Source organism: Pyricularia pennisetigena, chromosome 3, assembly GCF_004337985.1.
Source record: "Pyricularia pennisetigena strain Br36 chromosome 3, whole genome shotgun sequence".
Classification (NCBI taxonomy): domain Eukaryota; kingdom Fungi; phylum Ascomycota; class Sordariomycetes; order Magnaporthales; family Pyriculariaceae; genus Pyricularia; species Pyricularia pennisetigena.
The window spans coordinates 4,239,205-4,256,780 of record NC_043742.1 but is presented as its reverse complement, the minus strand read 5'-3'; the positions used below and the strand labels follow the sequence as shown (position 1 = coordinate 4,256,780).

Below are 17,576 nucleotides of genomic sequence, written 5' to 3'. Positions count from 1 at the left end.
TTTTTTTTTTTTACTATCGTATATAGAGCTAGCGATGGTCCGAGAGATACAAGTGGCGATATTTGCAGCACTCATAAACTGTTGAACCAAATGATTGAAATTGGTCCAAGAACGTTTCCTCGGGATACGTCAGACAAGAGACAATCAAAGGTCCAAAAGCAGTAATGTTTGCTCCGGTATATTCCCTCATGGAATTTGATCAATGGTCCGATGACTTTTTGTTCACAAACATACAAGCTGCTCACAGATGCTGCAGGAGTGGCCTGCATGGATGGATTTTGGCGACTCTTTGAATCGGCCAAAAGGACTGATGCTCTCGAGCACGACGTTTCGTTTTGCCGCTGACCGATGCTGATAACGATCATTTTTGTTGACCTGGTCATTCCTCGCAAGATCTTCCACGGGCGGCTTCTTGTGAATGCCGTCTTCGGCAGTGGTTTTGGGATTGTGAGTGTAGTAAACCTTGGGATGAACGCGTCCCGGGACCAGTTCCAGGACAGAATCGAGTAATCGCTTACCTATCTACCGACCTTATCAAGCTTTTCCGTGTTTAATCTTGTTTTCTCACTCTTTTTTTTTTTTATTCTCCCCATCGCTTAGCTTCAAGGACGTGTGTCTGCGTCTCCCCACTGTTATCATCCAATGAAGCTAATCATTGCCGACCAAAATGTGTTTCATAATAGTCCACATCTCGTCCAGATTCAGAGACGATACGATAATTCGGTTCTTTTGGAGCGAGTAGAGCCCCGTTCACGACGCCTAGATGGATTCTTTTCGCTGTCACCAACGAACGAGCCGACGTGGTGAACTACGCGGCGCGATCCACCGGTCTAATTTCGCGAAGAAAAAAAAAAAAAAAAAAAAAAAAAGACGTGTATCAAGGTATCAGTGAATATGGACTGCGACAAGGATGTGCCTCTCGGGGCCATTCAGAAAACATACAGACGAGGTCGCCGAACAAACATGAAGGTTTGAGTCGGACAATAATGCCGAGCTTTTTGAAGCAATAATAGAGTTTTCAGGGCGATGAGCGGGTGGTAAAACGCGTCCTTTGGAACCCGGCCCAAGACGACGGGAACAAACCTGTTGGCTTTGCTCTGCTACCCCGACGTCGTAACGAGTAGTATGGTACATCGCTGTCAGAGGGACGCCGACGTGGCGGGGCAAGCGCCGGGATGCCCGGAGGACAGATCCCAGCCCCTTTTCTGCTCTTTCCGCTTGCTCGCCTAGAGAGAGGGGATAGCGCGCTTCCTTCTCCACCATGTATATTTTTTTGAGCACGTCAGAGATGCGTCGGGTTCCGCTAGCAGCAGCAAAGAATAAAAAAAAAACCCCCCGCTGAGTTACGCCATCTACCAGTAGTTCGTTCTTTCTGGTCAATGTCGAATCTGCTTATGCATGCATCCACAGCTATTGAAAAAGCGTGAGCAAAGTGACGAACAAAATGCTGGCTCCGTAGCAAAACGGACAAGGTATGTGGTTCCATTTTCAACACATACACACTCACCATGCACATTCATTCAACTAGAATTTATGCCAACGGCGAAGTCGAATTTCGGGGACCATCGCACGAGTCGTAAACCCCCGACATCAGCATCATCATACCGTTGAGCCTCTATTTTTTTTTTCTTGTATTTGGACCTGAAAGCAGCCTCTTGAGAGAGACAGAAAAAAAAAAACTCTAAAGGGTTTCCTCTTTGGAAATCTTTCTTGCGTGCATCTCCAAGCTCGTAGATATCTTGTACAAACAAAAATTCCCGACTTTGTCGCTATACTCTATACCTCCGCAAGAACACCAAGTACTTGTTGCGCCGATCTCATTTAAACTTATAACCTTGTCAGAAACCGTTTGCGTCCCGTCGCTACTTGCAATCACCCCCTTTTTCCTAACCGGCACTCGTCGACAAACGATGGCGGCCTCCATCCTCCCCGGCCTGATCTCAGGTGCCGCATTCGGCGCAGCCCTGGCGGGTGCGGGAGTATATCAGCCGTCGGTCATCATGGCACAGCTTGAGCTGGAAGACTTCCACATGTTGCAAACCCTACTGACGGCCACAGCTGGGAGTGCGTAGGTTCCAAGTGCCCACCCTCCTCCAGTTTTCTGCCCTCCGTCCGAACACCCAGCATCTACCTCGAAACCTTGCTGATAACAAAACACCTACTAACAAAAAAAAATCCCCTTCCCCGGCAGTGTCCTTGCATCCCTCCTCCAGGGCCTGGGATACGTGAAGCTCAGCCCGCGCAGCTTCTCGTCGTTCAACCTCGTCGGCTCGGCAGACGCCAACGTCGTTGGAGGCGCCCTTCTCGGCGGCGGCATGGCCCTGGCCGGCTCCTGTCCGGGAACGGTGGCGACGCAGATCGGGCTTGGCATCCCGTCGGGATACTGGACGCTCGTCGGCGGCGTGGCGGGTGGCATCGTCTGGACGGGATTCTTGCGGCCGTGGATGGCTCGTCGCAACGCCCAGGAGCCCGCCAAGACGGCCGGGGAGAAGCCGTGTCTGACGCTCCACGAGTGCGTCGGGGTGAGCCCACGGGTTGGGTTGGTCGTCTTTGAGGCGCTGGCCGCCGCCGCCATCGGGGCGGCGCTGAACGTCAACACTCTGAGCGGCAACGCCGGCACCCGGCGGCAGATGGAGCCGGTAGTGGGCGGGTTACTGATCGCCGGGGCACAGCTCGTCTCGCTGCTCGTCCGCCGGTCGATGTTGGGGACGTCGACCGTCTTTGACGAGCTCGGCGACCTTTTCTGGTGGGCTGTTTCCGGCGGGCAGAGGCCAAAGTCGATGAGCGCGCTGGTGTTCGTCAGCGGCATCATTCTCGGATCTGCCGCCCTGGCGAGGGCGCTGCCCACGGCTTTGGCTGGCACCGGGCTCAGCGGCGTGTCGGCCACGAGGGCCGCGCTGGGCGGCTTCGCCATGGCCGTCGGGTCCAGGGTTGCGGGCGGCTGCACGGCGGGCCATGGTATCAGTGGCATGTCGCTCATGTCGGTGTCGAGCATAATAACGGTCGCGTCGATGTTTGTCTCTGGTGTTGCGGTTACCAAAGCATTGTCTTTTTGAGTGACAGCTGGGCAAGCTGCAGTCTAGTTTTCAAATGAAGATAAAAAAAAAACATCCCAATCTCATCACCTCGAGCACCATTTCGTATTATTAGAAGGGGATCATGAGGTACCTCGAGCATGAAAACCATCAACAACTCCTAAGATATGTGCGACAATGATCCAGTCACTGAAAAGTCGACCGAGTGGTAACACAAACCGATTGCCGGTGCTACGCTGATTGGTCATTAGCCTTGCCATTTTTTCATTCTTCGCCCTGTGCCATCTTGACAAGCTTGGCCTCCCACTCGGGCAGAGGATACAAGACCTTGATCCCCCCTGACTCCTCCAGCCTCCGTTTTCCAGGTTCGTCCGCATCAGCAGACGTGCCCGGCATGCGGATGCCCACATACACGGTCCTCACGGCCTGCTTCACTTCCAGCAACCGCTCGACGCACGGCTTGTCCCCACTCGGACGAGCATCGCACGGCTCCATGGTCGTGTATATGGCGCAGTTGGGCGGCAGGACCGTGCCGAGCTCGGCCTCGGACACGCCGTAAAGCTCGGCGGCCTTGATGATACAGACGCGCTCCGCATGGACAGTGCCGGGACTGCCGTTGTATCCCTGGCCCAAGAGAATATGCCCGCGTCAGTATCAGCTGTTGCGAGCTGTTTTTTTTTTTTTTTTTTTCAAGAAAAGCCGGTCCCCTAGAGAGGGTGGTAAAGAGGCCTGCCCTTTCCTTCACATACTTCTGGATATTCGAGGTAGTAGCCCCGTGACAAGACCTCGCCCGTGTCTTCGTCTACAAGCACCGCGCCCACGCGGAACTTGCCCGGGTCCGGGCGGGACTTGCGTGCCTCCTCGATTGCGAGGTTCATAAAGTCCTCATGGCTCCCTGGAGCGAGGCGCGTCGAGGATGCTGGCGGCTCCATCTTGCTGGACCACCGTTGCGTTCCAATTTCTGATGTGTGTTTTAGGCGGGTAGGGGAAGGGTGATGATTTGATTATGAGCTGAAAAAGATCTACAAGACTTGGTGATATGTAGCTGGATCTGATAATGCACTCCTGGCTTTGGACTTATATCTGCCAATACCTTCAAGGTGGAGATCCGTGAACAAGTATTTAAGCGCCGAGGTGTTGGTTATCTGTTTTAAGATCCATTACCCCGCTCGTCAGATTCAGAAGGATATTTGGCGTATTCTGTAAGCTCCTATCCCCATTGAATCTTTATTTTCACGACGTTTATACTCATACAGTGGCTTGTGTAACATAACAATAACATGGGGCTAGGTATTATTGACATCCCAGACTTCGGCCACGATCGCGAGCCTCTCGACCCTGCAATTTTAAAAGGTAAGAAAACCCTCACCTTTATCACTTTTTCCGAATAGCAATGCCTAGACACGCTATGGTGAAAGAACTAGAAAAAAGAATACGAGAAATAATTAATATGTTGTCATTCCACATATACCAGCCCTGCCCAGAGGATGCAAGGTTCAGTCCGTCGAGAGCCACGGGGTCAGTTTCTGGAACAAGATCGGGAGAATCGATGTTACCCTGCTTGATGGGACAAGCAAGTCCTTCTTTATCAAAGTCTTTGCCTGGAAGAACTGCAAAGCCGCTGTCGAGGGCGAGTATGCATCATTGTGCACAGCACACCAGGCCGCGCCCGAGTTCGTCACCAAGCCTGTAGGCTGGGGCTCCTACTCCACCGTTCCTGGCGCCTACTTCCTCATCTGCGACTTCCACGACATGTCGGACGAGATGCCAGACCCCGTCGCCTTCGCTTCACACCTGGTGAGGTTGCATCGGGTCGGCAGATCACCCGAGGGCAAGTTCGGCTTCCCCGTGACAACCTACCGTGGCAACCTGCCACAGTATGTCGGTTGGGAAGACCGCTGGGAGGTTTTCTTCGCCAAGAGCATGAGGTTCGCTCTTGGCCTCGAGGCCAAGAGTCGCAAGTCTCGCAACCGGGAGTTTGACTTGCTAGCGGACGTCCTGGTGAACGTGGTCATCCCTCGTCTCCTCAGGCCTCTTGAGAGTGGCGGGCAATCTATTACACCCTGTCTTGTCCATGGAGACCTTTGGTATGCAAATTCAGGGGTCGATACGAACAATGGGAAAATCCGTGTTTTTGGCTTGAGCTCCTTTTATGCGCACAACGAATGTACGTGGAGCTTGTTTTACTGCTCAAGTATTGTCTTCTTGTTTTTGTGTCCTTTTTTTTTCGGGATGAAGCTAACAAAACAAATCCGAACCTTGTCAACATGCTTCTATAATAGACGAATTCGGTCAGTGGATGGTACCTAATCACAGGTTTGGGGACGAATATATTGCCGCCTACAGGCGCTTCACTACGATTTCGGAACCGGAAGATGAGTTTCCGGACCGCTTGGATCTCTATCGCCTGTGAGTAAATATCACATATTCGCCAGTCCTATCACATAAAATTCGGGCCTCTAACGCCGAGATATTCAAGGAGATTCGACATCCACGCCTTGGCTTTGTATGGTACGGATACCCTCCGTGAACAGTGAGTGCTTTCCCTTGATGTGACTATCGGTCTGCGGCATTCTAACCAATGACGGCGTTTTAAATCTGCCCAGGGTGCTCAATTCAATGAGGGACCTAGTCCGCAGACATGGATAGGCAGAACCTCTAAGTATTCGTTGCGCGTGGTCGTCAAAGATTGCTCAAAAGCCATTGGCCATGATGGAGAAATTCCGTTGAGTCAGATGAGACTGGTGGTCACTGCGACCTCAGGGACATTATCGAGATGCAAAGCAGAAGGTGAAATAATAGCCCACCGTTTCGCGAAGCTGTGTTCGTCTCAGAAGCACCATCAGCTTCTTTCTGGCTAGAGCCTTACACCATCAGATGCCTAATACGGTCTTCTCGCCCTCAAAGCCTCCAGTACCGTGAATCTAGATACATGCCTGTGCAGAACACTGTAAATATCTGGCAAATTACTGAATGTCCTCAGGTGTGAATATCAGAGAATGCACAATCGATCAGTGATCGCCAGACTTCAGCTTCTGAGATTTTAGTCATCCGCTCGCACTTGTACAGGGCCGGAGGGTACTAGGAATCAGAATCTTATCACTTGCAAGCAAAACAGCTGCAAAAATGATAAAACCCCTCGGCTACTACTCGGAAGAATTGGGTGGAAGTCAAGGGCTCGATGTGGTGTATCTCCCCTCGCGATGGGAGGGCAGGATCGCCAAGCTCTCCATGGCAGGCCACTGGGTTACCGCATATATGCCACTCTTATACCTGCCTAGTCAACCAGATCAGCAAAGCTTTGCTATGCCAAATAATTTCATGCCCACCTACATCGATTGCAGTTTGAATATGCGTGCGACTGATTTGTGCCGAGTCTACTTGACCTGTCGTATTACAAAGCCCCGGAACAAAACAACACCCATCGTTCCCCTTCCACCTAGCCTAACCAAACACCACAGCCGCACCGCAAACCAATCCCCACTTCGAACCTCACCCACAAAGACTCTCACGCCAGCAAAGGCCCACCACCGGCCCCGCCGCGCCTAGCAGTGACTTCGATCTCGACCAGCATGGCCTCCTCCATGAGGCCGGCCTGGACCATGGTGGCGGCGGGCCGGACGTCACCGAGCCAGCGCCTCGTGACGTCCCAGATCTTGGGGAAGTCGGCGCGGTCGGGCAGGATGTAGCGCACGCGCACGACGTCCCGCATGTCGGCGCCGGCCTCGCGCAGGGCGGACGCGATGTTGCAAAAGGCCTGCTCCGCCTGCGCGGTCACGTCGCCCGCTGCGATCTCGCCGGTGCTGTAGTCGTAGCCCGTGCAGCCTGACACCATGATCCAGTCGCCGCTGACGACGGCGCGCGAGTAGCCGATCTGCGACTCGAATGTCGAGCCGGAGCTGATGAGGCGCCGCTCCGTCATTGTGGGTTTTGTTTTCGGGTGCGCGCGGGGTTACGTATTGAAGAAAAGTGCAGCAGTGTTCGAGTATGAGCAAGTATAAACAGACAAGACAAAACTAGGAGCAAAGGCTATGTATGTCGTGCCCAAGGTCCTTTGGCTTGAGTGCAGATGCACTTTCTGCTTAATTCTAAGAGATCCTCAGCTGAAGAAGAATATGCAGTGAGTCACAATCGAATGAATACACTGGTTAGTCCCTCCAAGTATTGGCTAGAAAACGGCATCACGAAACCACCCAAAATACCAAAACTCTAGAAAATCGCTTTATCTTGACGTGTAGATTAGTGAGGATCTGGTAGGAAACCCGCAATCAATTTTCAGAAAAAAAGTCAGTCAGTCCAAACAAAAATAGCCACAATCAGCTCAAAATCAACTTTGTCAGCTCAGAGGGACGTAAACTATGTCTTGTATTGACTGTCCAGGACAAAGGGTCTATTGGCCAAGCATAGAGTGGGTTCGAATGGCTTTGGGACCAAGCTCACTGCGAACATCATGTTAGCATCCGCTCATCAAACCTCTACATTCGGGAACAACGGGAGAAGGACTTACTTGAACTCAATCCTGTTCAGGCTCATTAACCTTTGGCTCTCTGCCTCGGCAGCACTCAAATTGTGCATACAGAAAGCCAGCCTCGCCGCAACCTGCGCTCCCAAGAACATAGCCTCCTCGTAACCGTTCTTGGTCCACTCGCCGAGATAAGTGGGTAAAGCAGCAAGCTTGATACTTGTCGGTGTCTGGCTGTGAAAATGAGACGATACCGCGCCGCCATCGCCGGCAGTGCTCCCAGGCGCGTTCGGTCCCATAGGACCTCCTGGTGTCCCGGCGTGTCCCATAGATGCCGCGGTCACCGCATCACGCAGCAGCGGATTAACGCCGCTCGTAGGGGCAGGAAGCTGGTGAGGCGGTCCCGTAAAGCTCCCTGTGGGTGTCTGCGATCCGGTCCCTGTGGGAGTGGCCAGGTTCGACGGCAGCTCCGAAGTGAACATGGTCGCAGTGCTGGGGGACACCAAATATCTAGAGTTCAGCGTCTGCAATATGTTCTCCTTGAGGCCGCGCACGCGAGCACCGTTGCCAACGAAAACCAGGTGCTCCCAGCAAGCCGGGCGCATATACATGTCCTCAATCCCCTGTACTGCTTTGTAAATTGCAGTCACGATGCGGTCGATCTCGGCACGGTCCGCAAAGTTGAACCTCTCCAACCCTACCTCAATGTCTCGCCTTATCCGCTTCACCGCGCGCTCTGTGCCAGAGGGCACCGCGGCCGCTGGTGCTTCAGCAGACGGGAAGAAGGATAGTGGTGTGTCTGCTGGCTTTGCTTCGGGCTCTTTGGTTTCACCGTTGGAAGCGGTCGGTGCTGCACTGCTATCTGAATCGGGCTTTGCTTCGCTGCTTTCCCCTGCGGGAGCACCATTGGCCTCCGCTGTGGCTTCTTGACCACTTGCAGGGGGGTTGGTCGTCTCGACAGGCTTCGGCTCGGCATCTGCGGGTAATGGAGCTTCCTCTCGCACCACCTCCTCGTAGTGAAATGTAGCCTTCATCCTCTTTGAATTGGGTAGCCTTGCGGTCTTCGTGGCAGTTGCATCGCCTTCTTGACCCTTGGCCCCCTTCTTCCCTTTTTGCTTCTCCGCCTTCTCTTTCTCCTTCTTGGCCAGGAATTCCTTCGTTTGACCGCTAGTAACAATGCTAGCAACGTCCAAAACTCCATCGTCGTTATTGGCAGCCTTGTCGTCGCCAGCCTCATCATCTTCCTCGGCATCAGCAGTGGTGATCGGCGGTCGCGTGGGCTCCACGGTAGCTGGTGCTTCCTGGGCCGCCTGAAGCACGGCAGTTGGAGCCGGTACGGGTCCAGCCGATGCGTTCTCTTTCGGCAGCTCCATGAGCAGCGGGTTCTCGGCCGCGTAAGGAAGGACTTCGCAAACAGGACTCTTCTTCAATTGCTCTGCCATTTCATATGTGAATTCTTTATCCTTGAGCAAGCTCTGAAGCTTTCGTGTAAAGACCTCTCCGCCCGAGATGGCCTCCCCAAAGTTCTCGTCGACCGGGTTGCCAACCTCCTGATGGCTGACAACCCTGCTGTCGTATAAGCAGGTGACATCCACCTTCTCAAAGCCCACGTCGACCACGGTCATGCTCGGCCACTTGAGGCCGTACTGGGTCGCAACAGCACTGTGGATCAGGCAGAGTGCAGGGGTTTTTGTCTTTTCAAAGATGTAGCGTGTGATAGCTTCGCAGTCTGGCCGTGTCCACTGTGGGGATGCCATCAGCATTATCGGTGTGTTATGATAAGTCGTCGTGAGCAGACTGTGGACGTGGTCCAGAAAGGCCAGGAAGGCATGCATGTTGACGATGCGACCGCCTAGAAAGGAGAAGGGTCAGTCCTCATCAGGCTGTACAAGCAAGTAAGATTGCTCCATGCAGCACATCTCAGAGTCCTGAATAGAGGTACATACCTTTGATGGGATATATGGCGCCCTCTGTCGCATCGGGGTCCTCGATGTACTCCCATTCGTCCTCTTCTGACTGAGGCGCCGCACCATTGGCAGGCTGCGCTGGCGTCTTTTTGCGCTTCTCGATATGATACGGCCTATAACCTTCGCCTTCATCGTCCTTGAACATGCGCGTAGGGATGCGGTGCGCTGGAGGGGTCAGTTCAGCGCAGCCCATCTGAGCCATTGTGGTCTTGCTGCCAGGGCAGATGACAAGGACCTGGTCCTCGCGCCATTTGCCAGATGCGCCAGACATCTTGGCCGGTGATTGAAAAGTGTTCGGAAATAATCAGCTTATCCTAGTTTCATGGAGGAAAGATATGCTCAATCGTGATGAATGCTCCTGTTCTGTGCTCCAAGTCGCTCCCAAAGGGTGGGGGATTCACTAGAGCAGATGAAGCTTGGATCTCCAACAGAGCTCTGGTCTCGCTCGTCGCGTCTCTGGCGCGATGTCGAATTGGCTCGCGGCGCATCCAATTTTTGGCTCTGAGTGGGCCCAGCCCAAGGCAACTAGTCGATGCAGGGTAGGCTTCCCACCATACATTCCTCGGTCTCAATGCAAACGGTCATTGTAAGGTACAGTGTGACGAGAGGTCCAAGCAAAGCGGTTGACAAAATCAAATTTACGCCAAAACCATGACTATGATTAGATCATAAGACTTGGGAACTGGAACACAAACAAAAGCAAGAAACTAATAAAGCTCTTTCAAATTTGTTACGGTTGGATTTTCATAGATTATCGCCTGCTGTTGTAGGTGAGCATTAAATTGTCAACATTGGTAAATTCAGCGTTGATCCAAATGCTACTATGGGTTGCCAGCCAAATCTGGCTGATCTGGGGTAAAATTGCAATTTGTAAGCCGCTTTCGCCTAGGTCTACAGTAGTCTAGTTGACCAGTCCGTTCCTTGAATCGTCCAACGAATGAACATTGGCAACCTTTGGAGTCAAAGAGCGAGCCGAGGGTTTTTTTTTTTCTGGAGAATGCGGGGACGGACTTACATCACCAATCTCCGTCCGCCCGGCTTGACTTTAGTTATAAAATTATATCACATTCATCATCATACAGTGTAAGAGTATAATTTATTAAGGGGTATCATATTCTGCAGCCATTATTGCTCAATGCAAAGTCGTATATAAAATACAATCAACATTATTGACTTATACCGACAATAGCTCAAAGCAGCGATACGTCCACTTGCACTATGCCTCTTCAACTCAGCGTGAAGAAAACAGAGGGCGGGAAGCCAGGCAAGGTTTATTACCCGTATGTCATGCCTGGAGAAAATTAAAGCTGTAAGGCGGGAATGAAGTTCTCGTGGCAACAAAACTCAGCTAAAATAACACTGCCCATGTAGCCTAGAACTCAAGGAGGTGCCCATGCCAAGCCCTGGCCCCAACCAGCTTCTGATCCGGTACCATGCGGTGGCACTGAACCATCGAGACCTCTTTATCCGCCAACACTTGTATCCGGGCATATCCTTCGACGCCCCCATGCTGGCGGATGGCTACGCCACTGTGGTCTCGGGGCCCTCCCACCTGGTCGGCAAGGCCGTACTGCCCACACCGTCCCGCGGCTGGCGCGCCGACCCGGACGGCCCAGAGGAGCTCTTCAAGTTCGCCGTCTGCGGCAGCGCCATCACGTATGAGGATGCCGGCACCGCCCGCGAGTACGCCGTCATCGATGCCGACGAGGTTGAGCTCGCGCCGGAGCATCTGAGCCCCACCGAGGGCGCTGCATTGCCGCTCGTCGGGCTCACCGCCTGGCGCGCCGTCGTGGTCAAGGCCGGCATCTCGCCGACCGTGAACCCGCTGGAGCCGCGCAGGAACGTCCTCGTCACTGGGATCGGCGGCGGAGTCGCCCTGGCGGCGCTCCAGTTCGCCGTGGCCATGAACTGCCGCGTGTGGGTGACGAGCGGGACCGCGCATAAGATTGAGCGTGCGAAGCAGCTTGGGGCTGAGGGCGGCGTAAACTATCGCGATGCTGATTGGGACAAGCAGCTCGCTCAGATGCTGCCCAAAGTCAGGCCGTTCCTTGATGCCATCATTGACGGGGCAGGGGGCGACATCGTCAAGCGGTCGTTGCGGGTGCTCAAAGCCGGTGGAATCATTTCAAGTTACGGCATGACCACTGGCCCCAAGATGGACTGGGTAATGCAGGCTGTGCTCAAGCACATCGAGATACGCGGTACGACCATGGGAAGCCGCAAGGACTATCGTAACATGATTGAGTTTGTTCGCAAACAGGAGATCAAGCCTGTTGTGAGCCGTGTCGTGAAGGGGCTGGATAACCTTGAAGGCATAGAAGGCCTTTTTGATGATCTGAAAGCCGGCAAGCAATTTGGGAAACTCGTTATAGAAATCCCTTCCCAGGATATGAACAGCAAGGCTTCCAGGCTTTAAAAATGGTAGCGCCCTGGGTATAATGTATATCAATTCAATGCCGGCTTAGGTATACTATTTAATACATTGCAAGGACTGTTGTATCCTTACACGGATTTGGTTGCCTGGGACCAAATACTTTGACCCACCGAAGTTCCGCCTGTCCCTTCCTTATAACGCCTCGCCGATGCCCAAATTCGAAAGTCGCTCCAGGAAGTCGTAATATAATAAAAACACAGAGAAAAACAAAAAGGGATAGTGATCATCGTGCATGTCGGGGGGTGGGGCTTGTTGCAGCGCGGAGTTCTCGTCTTTCGTCATGAGTCAGTCCATACCACTCATCTTGTTTCAAGGGAGTGATGGATATCATCCACCGAGTCGCTCTACGACTCTGAAAACGTTTGCAATCAGCGTCATACCCCACGATACCAGACCGATCAGTTCAAACGCTGCCAGCGCCCGGATGAGAGAAATCGTCCAGGACACCCTGCTAAAGATGAGCGTCTCAAACGCCAGGCCGGTACTGGCAGCCTTGAACATGATAAAGAAAAGGTCCATAAGGATCAGCTTGACGCGCTCTTTGGGTGGACGCAAGCCGAGCGGCCTACCCATATTGTCGTCCCACGTGATATAGCCGATATAAGGGATCGCGACTGTATCGACAGCAATGGCAAAGATGGCTTGGCCGCGCTCCTCAAGACCAACGTTCGGATTCCCAGAATCTTCCGAGATTTTCTTTTGAATGGTGGCGGCTAGCGCCAAAGCGACCACCGAGGTCGAAAGCACCATCAGGCGGCAGAACAATGGTCCCAATGGGTGGCGCACCGGTACGAGTATCAATCGCTCCAGAAATGGGGTTGCCCGGCGCGCTTTGGTCCTAGTCGAAGGGTTGTATGCCGTCTCACCACCAGCCGAGCTAGGCAGACGAATCGGATCGTTAAGCCCGGGTTGTAGTTTTTCCAGAGCCGCATCGTCAACGATTTCCGAGTGCTCGTTGGGTCGATGAGCAGCGTAGCTGGACGAGGTTACAAAGTCGCGCCATGTCTGCTGCAGCTGCGGTGCGCGGTTGGGCACGATTACCGGATCCGCTGACCGCAGATGATCCCACTTGCTCGGCCCCTTGCCCGTAATAAACTGGGACAAGTTTCGCGGTCGACGATTCTTCAGCGGAAGCTTCTCGGATGAAGAATCTGGATACCCATCCGGCGACTGCTGTTGGCGATTATTTGACCGGGCTTTCTGGCTACTGCTCCCACTACTATGCGTCGTCACCCTCTGCGGTTCGTTCGGTTGACTGTTGTGCTGTGGCAGTATGGTTGGCTGTGGCAGTTGGGGCTCGAGCGGACTGATGTGCTCTTCAGAAGGTGCACCAAGTCGAGTGTTATAAGATTCAATCCATGCTACATATCATGCGATGGCGAAGCGCGCCCAGTTCGTGTCAGCGGAATGTCAAGCCGAGAACAACGTGAACGGTAGAACGGGGCGCCCTTCGAGCTCAAACTTACGTGGTAAAGTCCGTACTTGCTTCACGTCGGGCATCCTTCCAGCCCGCGTTGGCGTTGGTTGCCTTGCTTTAGGTGGTGAGTTCGACCGCGAGGCGCGCGCGAGATTGGCGGGACGAACCAGTTCGTTTAAAAGATTTGTTGAGGAGCTGACTATTCGATGTTGCGACTCGCGGGTTTCAACTCGACGTTTGGTGTGCTTGCTCGAATGAGAAGCTACCCGCTCAAACTTGACAGTGTCATAGCAGGGAGTAGATTGGCGAAAAGTCGAGGAAATTTGTGTTCATCCTGATCTTGAATAAAGGCAATTCAGAAAGAGATTGGAATCAGGTTGCGATCGACGGTAGTTTGGCCCTGGTGTCGATGGTGTGACGGAAATCCGGTGGCTGCTAGGCGCCTAGTGCTACTGCTACCCTATTAAGACCTTGACTGGCTTCCCTGCCACAGCGTGGGACTAGCCGGGCCTCAGGTCTAGGATGGGAATTTTTGTGGCGGGGATCAAGCTTTGACACTGACTGGCCCTTACATATTATCGAGAGTCCCTAGAACCTCTGGCACGCGCATGGTGGGGCCCTCGCCAGCAACCCAAAATGCACTGCAACCTCTTGTTTTACAGGGATTTTCCCATGCGGCCCCGTCAACCTGCAGGTGCTGGAGCCTGGATTATCAACCGACGCCCGCGTCAATCTGATGTCGTCATCATCCATTTTCCTGCGCCGCTGTGGTAATCCCTCCTTCATCCGACGTTGGGTCGGTGAGCCGAGCGCAACGCCTGACTGTTGGAGGCAAGATTTTTTGTTCTTTTTTTTTTTATTTCTTTTTATAGCTGTTAATAGGGGCTGGAATCAAATGCATATTTGCCATCGCATCTTTTCTTAGCGTTTTCCAATTGCTTATTTTCGATTAGGACGAAGGCTTCATGCGATCGGGTCTACATTAGATAGGAAGCTCAAAAGTCTCCAGTTCTAGGTCTACGGTAGGTAGTAGTTTCAAAGTGACAATTTCCACCATCCCTGAACCACACCAAAATAAAATAAAATAAAATTTTAAGCTCATCCGTGGCAGTCGCCGGGATGAACGCGCGTTGATGAAACGCGCACGCACCGAAAAATACAGCTACGCTATCTTTTCTTCAAGATACTTTTGCCCCTCCTGCGTAGAGCTTGTCGCCGGTCATCGCAAGTCAACTGCCGGTAAAAGTGCTGTCCGATTGCATACCACAGCTCCCGCCACAGGTCATTTGACCGGCACTGGACCCCAAGTCCGACAACATCAGTCCGTCGAGTGCAAAAATTTCCGTTACTACGATGCGACTGTTTCTCCTTCCCGTTTCCACGCGCCGGACGCTACTCTATTGCCAACGAGCACCCGCCATCCCCAAGAAGCAGACCATATCGGAACGGATACAATCGAGAGCGGCACGGACATGGGCCGAGTGGGAGAAGAAGCCGGGCGGGTGGCAGAAGTTGGTGGTCGGATATGGCAATCAGGCCCTCAGGAGGATACCATATGAGGAGTGGGGGCTCAAGTCTGTCCCGCCGCTTTCAAGCGCCCGTCAGAGCGACGAGCAGGCGGGGAAGGTCAAGGTCGAGGTTGTTTATCCGGAGAGCCTGGTGAAGGCCGAGAAGATCCCGAGTATCCTGCACACCCTAAGCACAGAGCGCGAGTCTATACACAAGAAGCGCCTTGTGCTGTGCTTTTTGGGTATGCCTCTGACCATACCAGTGGGTATTCTACCAATGTAAGTGTGTGCTTGGCAGGGCGCGACATTGCTTGAAAGACGCGCTAACAATGGATCAGCGTACCCAACATCCCTTTCTTTTATCTGGTCTACAGAGCTTGGTCTCATTGGAGAGCGCTTGCGGGCGGGCGGCATATACAGTTCCTGCTCCAAAACAACCTTATAACGCCAGTTCCGTCACCCATCCTCGACCAGGTATATGCGGACCAGGACCACCCATTGCCGTCTGCCGCAGAACCAACAACGACGGAGACATCGGCAAACCTGCCAGAGTCCCCCATCATAATCGAACACCCTAGCCCAGGAGAGGCACCAAACTACCCAAAAGGAGAAACTTTGCTTCTTTCTCAGCAGAATGCCCAACGCATCACGCGGCTGCTCGATCTCCCCCAACTAGAAGTTGAACTTGAGAGGGCCATATGGCAGGTTGAGACCGGCATAACGACGCAGAATAGCAAGAAGGGTGGCGCTCCTTCGCCACCGCCAGCCACCGTCACTGAACACGACAAAAAGAAGCAATGAGAGAAGGTGCCGGGCGTTTTGAGAACTCTGTCGCCTCCCGCTTCTGTCCGGTCACCTCGTTGTGACTGAATTTACTTTGTGTGTATAAAATTGTTTTTTCTTCTTTTTCTGACGATACTAGATGATTATGTACTGTACAACATTCTTGCTTCCCATTGAAAGGCATACAAGCAGGGCTTTTAGATCAGGGAATCTATGGCCGGTTTCTGGACAAGATGGAGAAACGAAGCAATAGACACCACTCGGGAGCTTTGTCGGTTCAATAGATACCGCAGACGCATAATTCTCAAACAAACGCCGGACGCCAAGTTTCGTTCCCGGTTTTCTCAACATGTCCAGCTTTCTCGTTGGTCCAGTGATTCACCTCGGGTATTAAAAGAAAGAACAAAGGAGAGTGTGGGCAGCGATCAATGTGCTTCACTGCATAAACCAGTTGCTAAACAGCGCTTCAATTTTGACAAAGAAAAGTAATAATAAGCAGCAGACGGCGGCAGCCCCGCCCAGCATCCTCCCGGGTGTCGACCATAAATCCCGGATGGTTCGCGGCCTTTGCATGAGCACTGTTGTCGCCGTCGTTGTCATCGTCGTCATGGGGTCGATGGTGACGCCGGAAAAGTCGACCCTGAAATCGTCGCCGTTTACCTGCAGCGTCAGCAGATGCACCTTTTCCTCTTCCTCCGTCTCAAAAACATTGTCGTCGCCGTCGCCGACGGAGCTGCTGATGATGCTGTCGAAGGAGACACCCACAGGTGCGGGGAATATTGCGTGTTTTGGATGTGATGGTGTCACGGTGCTACTGCTGTAGTTCCTGCCAGAGATCTTGGTTGGGCAGCGGAGCGTCCTCCCTTGTTTGCCGACATGCAGCAAGTTCGATGACGGTCTTCTCCCGGCACCTATATCGCCGCTGACCGCCCACAGGTCATGATGGCCCCTCGATTGGCTAACTGCAATGGCGTGGTGGTGGAAAGCGACGGCGGCCTTGTTCCTCATCAGAAGCTGGGTAGGGCTCCTCTGCTTTGAAGTTGGGCGTCCGGCTAAAGTGATTCTTCTCTGAGTCTTGTACTGCTGGCACATTTGTGCCTGGTAGCAGCTCTCAGGGTTCAGAGGCGACGAGACTACTGGAGAGTAGTCATCGTCCTTGCTCTTGGGGATGAGGCGTGCGAGAGCCATTGGCGCGCAAAATAGGGGAGCAAAAAGGAAAAAGGAAGAAAAAAAAAATAAAAAATAAAGAGATCCTGATCTCGAATTTGCCCTCCTACAAAGGTGTATGGATCCTGCCGCTAAGTATACTTGTAGGATGGTCCACCCAAGATGAGAAGAGCTCCGGATGATCGTTGTAGGATTCTGCAGCGGGCGGCCGGGCGGGGATGACAAAGTGGTTATTGCGAGCTTCTGCAACCGACATATAATGGTTTGGGGACATCCGGAGGTGTTAGAGAATATTTCTTCTTGTCTCCCTTTTTTTCTCCTTTGCTCGGCCACCTATAGTAAGCCCTGCTGCAAGATATGTGTGAGTTTGGAGGAAGGTGTGACACGGGGTTCCCGCTGGGAATAGATTGGAATGTGGTTCAAATAAAATAAGAAAATGGCGTGGCCCAAATAAGATGGGGAGGGACAGTCCTTCTTTCGTCCCTGCCTCGATGTGGATTTTCTAATGTCCCAAATAAACAGTAAAAACGCCAGGCGACAAACGGCCTCGCCTGGATCAGACAATGGTGGCTCCTATGGAAGAGCTTTAAGAGCTAATGAATGCCTAGACGACCAAGGTGATTGAGCGTAGGGGTCCCCGTCAGGCTCAGGCGTCCCCTGGAAGCACCGGTCGGGTCCCAAAGGAGGGCTGATGGGACAAAGCGAAGGCACGGTAGTTTTTGCTTAGGGAAGGAATGGTTCCTCTGACAAGGGCTTATTCTAGTCACGGCGGTGCCTGGAACCTCGATTTTCTCGAGGCGACA

The 17,576-nt window shown here is 52.9% G+C and overlaps 8 protein-coding genes across 8 annotated transcripts; 4 read left to right on the top strand and 4 right to left on the bottom strand.

The window, feature by feature from the left end:
* Positions 1 to 1,910: 1,910 nt before the first annotated feature.
* On the top strand, positions 1,911 to 3,056 carry PpBr36_02879 (uncharacterized protein; the record flags this gene model as incomplete). Its single annotated transcript, XM_029890056.1, has 2 exons — positions 1,911 to 2,068; positions 2,192 to 3,056. 2 exons carry the CDS (start codon positions 1,911 to 1,913, stop codon positions 3,054 to 3,056), a joined length of 1,023 nt encoding a protein of 340 aa, XP_029753758.1.
* Positions 3,057 to 3,299: 243 nt separating this feature from the next.
* On the bottom strand, positions 3,300 to 3,967 carry PpBr36_02878 (uncharacterized protein; the record flags this gene model as incomplete). The annotated part of the gene is made up of 2 exons (XM_029890055.1): positions 3,300 to 3,659; positions 3,785 to 3,967. 2 exons carry the CDS (start codon positions 3,965 to 3,967, stop codon positions 3,300 to 3,302), a joined length of 543 nt encoding a protein of 180 aa, XP_029753759.1.
* A 348-nt stretch (positions 3,968 to 4,315) lies between these two features.
* On the top strand, positions 4,316 to 5,572 carry PpBr36_02877 (uncharacterized protein; the record flags this gene model as incomplete). The annotated part of the gene is made up of 4 exons (XM_029890054.1): positions 4,316 to 4,388; positions 4,510 to 5,202; positions 5,318 to 5,444; positions 5,515 to 5,572. 4 exons carry the CDS (start codon positions 4,316 to 4,318, stop codon positions 5,570 to 5,572), a joined length of 951 nt encoding a protein of 316 aa, XP_029753752.1.
* A 971-nt stretch (positions 5,573 to 6,543) lies between these two features.
* PpBr36_02876 (uncharacterized protein) lies at positions 6,544 to 9,735 on the bottom strand (the record flags this gene model as incomplete). The annotated part of the gene is made up of 3 exons (XM_029890053.1): positions 6,544 to 6,934; positions 7,543 to 9,349; positions 9,444 to 9,735. The coding sequence occupies 3 exons, from the start codon at positions 9,733 to 9,735 to the stop codon at positions 6,544 to 6,546; spliced, it is 2,490 nt and encodes an 829-aa protein (XP_029753753.1).
* A 947-nt stretch (positions 9,736 to 10,682) lies between these two features.
* PpBr36_02875 (uncharacterized protein) lies at positions 10,683 to 11,880 on the top strand (the record flags this gene model as incomplete). The annotated part of the gene is made up of 2 exons (XM_029890052.1): positions 10,683 to 10,744; positions 10,836 to 11,880. 2 exons carry the CDS (start codon positions 10,683 to 10,685, stop codon positions 11,878 to 11,880), a joined length of 1,107 nt encoding a protein of 368 aa, XP_029753750.1.
* A 345-nt stretch (positions 11,881 to 12,225) lies between these two features.
* On the bottom strand, positions 12,226 to 13,398 carry PpBr36_02874 (uncharacterized protein; the record flags this gene model as incomplete). The annotated part of the gene is made up of 2 exons (XM_029890051.1): positions 12,226 to 13,259; positions 13,365 to 13,398. The coding sequence occupies 2 exons, from the start codon at positions 13,396 to 13,398 to the stop codon at positions 12,226 to 12,228; spliced, it is 1,068 nt and encodes a 355-aa protein (XP_029753751.1).
* Positions 13,399 to 14,668: 1,270 nt separating this feature from the next.
* PpBr36_02873 (uncharacterized protein) lies at positions 14,669 to 15,624 on the top strand (the record flags this gene model as incomplete). The annotated part of the gene is made up of 2 exons (XM_029890050.1): positions 14,669 to 15,102; positions 15,162 to 15,624. 2 exons carry the CDS (start codon positions 14,669 to 14,671, stop codon positions 15,622 to 15,624), a joined length of 897 nt encoding a protein of 298 aa, XP_029753756.1.
* Positions 15,625 to 16,041: 417 nt separating this feature from the next.
* On the bottom strand, positions 16,042 to 16,794 carry PpBr36_02872 (uncharacterized protein; the record flags this gene model as incomplete). The annotated part of the gene is made up of 1 exon (XM_029890049.1): positions 16,042 to 16,794. One exon carries the CDS (start codon positions 16,792 to 16,794, stop codon positions 16,042 to 16,044), a length of 753 nt encoding a protein of 250 aa, XP_029753757.1.
* Between the last annotated feature and the right edge of the window lie 782 nt (positions 16,795 to 17,576).